The 7,500-nt window shown below is 35.3% G+C and overlaps 1 protein-coding gene across 6 annotated transcripts in view; it reads right to left on the reverse strand.

Annotated features, from left to right (window-relative positions):
- Positions 1 to 7,500, reverse strand: part of LOC136849042 (innexin inx2-like) — a 98,146-nt gene that overhangs the window by 90,545 nt on the left and 101 nt on the right. For all 6 annotated transcript variants that reach the window (XR_010856214.1, XR_010856215.1, XR_010856213.1 and 3 more), the window contains exon 1: positions 6,982 to 7,500. This exon is cut by the window's right edge. Coding sequence is in view for 2 of the 6 variants with exons in the window: in XM_067121933.1 (XP_066978034.1) it covers positions 6,982 to 7,389 (408 nt within the window). In the remaining 4 variants the exon portion in view is untranslated. The remainder of the gene's footprint in view (positions 1 to 6,981) is intronic.

Consider the following 7,500-nt stretch of genomic DNA (forward strand, 5'->3'; position numbering starts at 1 on the left):
AAAGAATAAATTAAAAACCCCCATTACATTCTAAATTTATTTTTGGACCCAATTAAAATTCCAATTTATGCAGTATTCCCGCTGGCTAATTGAAGCTTTACTAGGATATTAGCATTTTAGAGAGAGAGAGAGAGAGAGAGAGAGAGAGAGAGAGAGAGAGAGAGAGAGTGCTCAAACATATAGACAACGCTTTTTTTCAGCGAATGTGAAAGTAAGTTCTGAAGTCACGCTAAAGCAAAAAGAAATGTCAGCAGAAGAACAATCGGAAAAACCTGTTAAACTTGTTAGCTTCCGCAATGAAGTACTTTCCTTGGTCGACTCCATGGATTTATTTTCTCACTCGAGAAAGGACTAGACAAAGAGAGAACAACATGGTTCTTGGCAAACCTTGAAGTATTCGTAAACATCTCGGGTAAACTTAGTGAAAAAAAAGTTATGTTCAATTCGAAAACAAATCTACCTTCACGGTTCACTTATGTTTCCATGTAGGCTATATAATCATAGGTAACTTTATCTGGTAAAAATACATATAGATTATGTAAATGCGCCTATTTAACGAAGGGCGGCAATGACCAATACAAATGAATTAACTTTCCGTTTCCGGTCGTTCGTCAATTCCCACCCATTTGCTGTACACGTTAGCGCGCGTACGGCGCGTATGTGTCACCATACTAAATTACTTTCAAGCACGATGAATCTAGATATTTTAGCGTAAAATTAAATGACAGAACCACTTTTTATCACCATACTGAATTACTTCCAAGCACGATAAATCTAGATATTTTAGCGTAAAATTAAATAACAGAACCACTTTTTACGGTTACCGAGCAGCTTCGACTCAGGAACACTTTCCGCGACCCAAAATCCAATGTACAGAAAACGGCAAACCCCCCCTTTTTTTTTTTTACTGGAAGCATAACCTAAGGCCACATATTACTCTTTATTTACGGTCAAGGATTTTTACTACCAAGAAAGTTTTATTCTCAAGAGGGTAGGTTCTGAGAGCTTATTTTAATTTAAGATTCATTAAATATGACCAATAAATGGGTAATATTTCATTCATAATCACTGAACAGCATTGCAATGGGGTTAGCTATTTAATCACATAATTCGTGCACAATGAATTGTAGCTGATTTACTCACATATACACATTCATGCATCTATATATATATTACACACACACACACACATATATATGTATATATATATATATATATATATATATATATATATATATATATATATATATATATATATATATATATATATATATATATATATATATATATATATATATATATATATATATATATATATACATAGCCTATATGTATATACATTTATACGTGTGCGTGTGTGTGTGTTTCTGGGTGTTTAAGTATACTTCTGTTAAGTGCATGTGTCTGTGAGACATAACAATATATATTCAATATTTGCATGTACCGCGAACATAACTTCCTGAAGAAGCTCCCTACATAGCATTGACATTTGATCCAGGATAGGGGGCAACTCATAATAGACCTCATTTGTACGTCATCCGAAACCTTAGACTTTGATAGATATTTGTTAATTACAGCACGATGATTGGTGTCATATTACATATTGCCTCGGTTAATATGATAGCCGGCGATGTCTGTAGTGTTCGTGTTTTTTCATAGCTATTCCACTTATCTGAGCGAGGATGGTAACCAAAGGAAATATTGCAATGTTCAAAGTAAGTCTGTATGATTTTTATAAATAATGATTAAGGTAAGCTTTGTATACGTTGATTATGCTTAACCTGTATAATGATAACTACTAGTCTAGGCTATATGCATGTACTACATTCACTGTATACAGACACAGGTAGACCATAGCCTATATGAGGTATTATGTTGTCAGTTGAAGACAACATAGCTATATGAACTTCTAAATAGCCTGTCTTGGATCACTTTCATATAAATATATATCTAAATTCTGTGAATTTACAACACTTTAGGTACATATTCATGTGGTTATTTTAAGCTGAATCGAAGATAAGTAACAGGTGCTAAATTTACTCACTTTTATACTGGAGCTTTAGTAATAACATCCTAAACAATCGTTCATACTTCCTGTTATGCACCTGAAATGTAACTGATGCCAGTAATTATTGTTACCAACTTGCAATAACACTTTTCGTAAATAGTCAGATACACACATAATTCAAAATCAGTAGTTATCTAATGCTTCTAACAATACTGCAAAAAGGTCGAAGACGAAAAGCATATATTATTATTATTATTATTATTCATTTGCTTGTTTTGTAAATGGACAGTTGTTATACAATCTAGCAGCTATTATTATTATTATTATTATTATTATTATTATTATTATTATTACTTTCTCTATAAATGTCTGTAGGGTTGGCAATTTTATGCATCAGAAACCTAGGCTAATTAAGCAATTTATCTCCAATGGAGAATCACGTCTCAAAACCTCTTCTGATCAAACCGCCGACATTACACCGAAGTTAAAGAGGATTAGTCTGGCAAGAGGGTCCTTCATATTCTCGAGGAGAATTCCGCGAAATGAATGCTAAATGGCCGACACGCCTGCTTTCGCAATCACAGTGGAGATATTACTATGCTTGCTTTGTCTCATTTGACTATTTCTGGAAAATGACGTCCTGGTCGTTAACTCATGTCAGTGTGAGTCTTCTGTGTTTTGTGCAAAACTTACTGAAAGTTTGTCTTGCTTCAATATGAACAACTTAGAGCGGTTTCATGTGAAACATTTTTTTCTTTTTAGGTAGCGAGTTGTGAGAGAAATACTGTGCAATACCATTATGCCGATGTAATGTGTCTCCTGATTAACTTATAAAGAAAAAAAATGTGTTCATTTCGTAAGCAGTGAACGAAAACATTAGACAACATTGTGAACAAAATTATCGCGCATATTAATACTAAACATGCTGTACGAGAATATTAAAATATAAAACATTATATCATAATTTGAATATTGAGGAGTGCCAATACCTGACTACTATATATATATATATATATATATATATATATATATATATATATATATATATATATATATATATATATATATATATATATATATAAGACTAACCGAGATACTTGAAGGGTATGCGATTTTGGTCTCATCTCATCCAGCGGAAAAGTTGTTTGGTTATATATATATATATATATATATATATATATATATATATATATATATATATATATATATATATATGTGTGTGTGTGTGTGTGTGGTGGGTGTGTGTGTGTGCGTGAGTGTATTGCAAGATATCTATTCATACATAATTATGACAGTGGTTGAGTATAAATTCACCTCGGTGTGTGTATAGAATCAGAAAGCATCCTTCCTGCGTGCGTGGCTTCAGTACAAGGTCATAGAACCGGAATGGAATAAAAAAACATGCAGGTCAGGTCCACCTGACGATGAGACAATGGTCCGCCATGCAGATAAGGGAAGTGAGGCAAACTGGAATTAAAATTGGGGGAGAGTTCCTGTCGCGTTTGAGAGACGACTGAAATATTTTCTCGAAGGCGTCATTAGCCGAGAAGAAACTGATTTGCATATTCCTAGAGACAATGCGGATTTGGTGATAGGTATTCGTTTGTAACTAGAGCATGTACTCTGGCATTTAATATAACGTTAAACTAACGCCGAGAAAATATGTATATATTCATATATAAATAATTTTGATGTCATAATTGTTCAGTAAAAACACTATGCTAAGCGGAACTTCACAGATGAACCGGAAAGATAAAAAAACTGAGAGAGAGAGAGAGAGAGAGAGAGAGAGAGAGAGAGAGAGAGAGAGAGAGAGAGAGAGAGAGAGAGGTGGATGCTACAGTGGGGTACAGGAGAGAGAATACACGTCCCATACGAAGAGTAAAAAATTAAATGAAAGTTCCAAGGATTTTAACATTTTGCAATGTAAAATTTTGCATATTCATATTCAGTTCAACCGTTTATTCCTTCTCTCATAATGAAACCAGTGAATTGGTAACTATTGTTTTACAGCTAATGTTTTCTCTTCTCAAAAAACATTTTCCAGATGAAAAAAAATTCATCCACATACTTCCTTATACCTTATGGGATTTTTTTTTTTTTATTTTGCACACACGACTATCTCTTATGTTGTCAACTGATACTTTTAAGGGGAATTGGTTATATTGTTTCCTACAATCTATCATTTGTTAATTATGGAATATGAAGTCATATTTTAGGAATGATTACGTTCAAGACATCAGAATACGACAGTATCATCCAAGTCAGCTGACGTGATGGAAACTCAAGGAAAGCTGACACGCAAGCCCTAAGAATCGTGATCTACAATTACTGGTACTTGCAGAATTCGTCACCAAACCGCTAGATTCACTTGCCTTCAACTTCAAGCAACGTATTCGAGAACGGCTTAAAAGCTAAATGGTAGGCTACACAGCACTGTTAATTATATTTATTTCCCATTTCTTTCATATACTAGATGTTTCTAGGCCAAAAACATAATACATGGTAAAAAAATTTATTTTAAAATAAAATCAGCTTCAAACTGTATTAACAAAAACTGCTAGTGAAAAATAAAACAACTAAATGAGGGAAATTAAAGTTATCGATACTGACATTAAAAGAACAGCTCGCTCATAACAAACATTGGCAATCACAAGAATTGAAATAAATCACTTCGTCATGGTACGTTCATAGGATGGGAAGGGGGTCGTGATAACATAACAAAATGCTAGATGAACAACGAAATGGTTTCGAATTTTCCTCAGTTTTATTGTCGAATATGTAGCTTTCTTGGCGTCTACTATTTTCAGCAACCTGTCTTTGAAGAACTACTATTAAAGCAAACATTTACTTGTCAACAATGCACTCGAAGCCATTGTTCATATTTGGAAAATAGTTTTCCCTTCAGTGCATGAGCATAAAAAGTGTATTTGGATTCACGTACATAACAAAGAGAAGATAAGGCACTATTCCAACGAGCCCTCAGTCTTTACGCGAATGAAGCACCGTAGTCACACATTACATCAAGGAAAATTTAATTAATTTAGAAGACACAAGTACTGCTTATATGTATACACACACGCACACATACGCACACACACACACACACACACACACACACACATATATATATATATATATATATATATATAATATATTAATATTATATATATATATATATTATATTATATATATTTTTGTTTTTGTCTGTGCGTCAACTTTATATCACTGCTATTTATACACGAGTATGCGTCTCCCTGTCTGCCTACTCGCGTAGTCCTTCAGCCCAAGCGAGAATGCTGCTTGCGAACAAGGAATCCCACACTAGGTTCCTGAGTTGTATACTCCCACACTTATTTTGATAACCTTTACACAAAGCATCCTGCCCATTCCTTCTCGATTACTGACCATTGAGTGTTTCTCTCTCTCTCTCTCTCTCTCTCTCTCTCTCTCTCTCTCTCTCTTCCCTGTCCTTGTGCCCAACCTTTCCTAACGGTTTTAACCTTCCACCTTTTTTGCGTTTCCTATCGTTCCCTCCTCTCAGCGGCTAATTTGATTTTCCCGTTGCTTCGAATAGCTAGGGCCGCCTTCCATTCCTCTCAGAGAGGTACTTCCAATCCCTAACCTTTGCTGGGACCGCTCCGTTTTTATGTTTCCCCGAAAATGCTGCTCCCTGGCAAACAGCAGCTCTCTCTCTCTCTCTCTCTCTCTCTCTCTCTCTCTCTCTCTCTTCTAATATTCTTTATGATAAGCTAAATATAGAAACAAGTCACGCGTGTCGAAATATAAGAATGGTTCACCTTAGCATGCTTAAGTTATTAGTAATCCGAGACTGTCTCCCACTGCTGTCTGCTTCGTCTTGGAAATTAAGATTTTTCACCTTACATCTTTTTATGATTATAATTTCCTTTCTTTGATGCCAGGCATCTGATCATGACAATCCGGATTACACGTTGGTAGAAAAGACAGGGTGGACGCTAAAAAGAGTATTGCGGATTAGTAAGAATAAAGGAAAAATAATGACGATATCCATAATATTTTACTCGGTTTGTAATTCGTTTTCAATAGCCTGTTACAGTTTTTGTTGCGTTTTCTCTGTTCTTGAGCTTTTATCATTATGATGTAAAGAAAGCTTTGACATGTTTATTTCCTTATTTCTCTCAGGTTCTTGTCACTGACTTTAATAACTCATTTTTCCTTCTTGCTCCGGGACCGTATTATCTTTTTTTTTTTTTTCATTATTGGAAGGAATTTTCTTCAGAAGCCCCTAGATAACGGAAAGAAAAAGTCAGAGACGTTATCTTTCTTTCTGTCTTTGTCTTCCCGAAAGAGTTGTCTTGGACTCCCCCCGGATGCAATTAATGTCTTTGTTAGTTTTCAAATCTTCAAACGCTTTTGAATCAGTTACTGTGTGTATTTTACAGTGCCCTCTTTGTGTTGTCGTAAGTGCTTCGATGAGAACTTCAAGGTTTTACAGGTGTTAATTAATATTCATAAAATGATCCTTGAGAAATTTTCTAGTGTAGATCATTATAATGCATACGAGCATTGCATATTCATGCATACATACACACATACATACACATGCTTTCCAGATTAGCAAACTGTAATCCCGCCCCCACCTCTGTCAACTTCTTTTGTATTCAGTGTGAACTTGAAAATGTAGAATAAACAACGAAAGTACTTGTTCAAAGTCCCGGTTTTCACTCACCTTCCGACGTGGACTTAGTGATATATATATATATATATATATATATATATATATATATATATATATATATATATATATATATATATATATATATATATATATATATATATATATAATATATATATATATATATATATATATATATATATATATATATATATAATGTGTGTGTGTGAGCGCTCGCGCGTGTAATCTATGTAAGTTTACAGTTAAATATACTTCGAGGTATCCTTGGGCACCCTCTAAGGACAAGCAAACTCACCTGAAGGAAGAGAAAGAGGGCTACCCACTGATAATACTTGTGATGCCTGACGGGCGCCTTCATCAGGGCATCGCCCTCTTGGGACTCCTGCAGCTCTTTGGTGTACTGATCCGTCAGGAAGTGATTTGCCACGCCCGGATGCGGCACCACCTCACCTTTGACGGCCCCAGAGAACAGGGGCATGGTGAACGTGGCATGTATCCAGCAGTAGACGTCTATGAGCTTGCTGTCGATGCCGTCGACGATGCAGTCGATGGGATCGCCGAAGTACTGCCTGCTTGTGATCAAGAGGCTGAACGTGATGAGCACCACCATCGTTACTCTGTAGTGGAAGCGAAATATTATATTGTCGATTATGATGGCATCTATGTGCAGGAGCCCCTGCACCTTTTTGAACACGTCATGCATCTTGGAGCTTTGGCTGAATTTAGTCTAATAACAAAACACCGTTGCACTCTGTTATTATCATAGGAGGAGCGGGAAGAAGTGAGAGAAAAAAAAAGGAGGGAGAGACACAGG

This window comes from Macrobrachium rosenbergii, chromosome 20 (assembly GCF_040412425.1).
Source record: "Macrobrachium rosenbergii isolate ZJJX-2024 chromosome 20, ASM4041242v1, whole genome shotgun sequence".
NCBI classification, from domain to species: Eukaryota; Metazoa; Arthropoda; class Malacostraca; order Decapoda; family Palaemonidae; genus Macrobrachium; species Macrobrachium rosenbergii.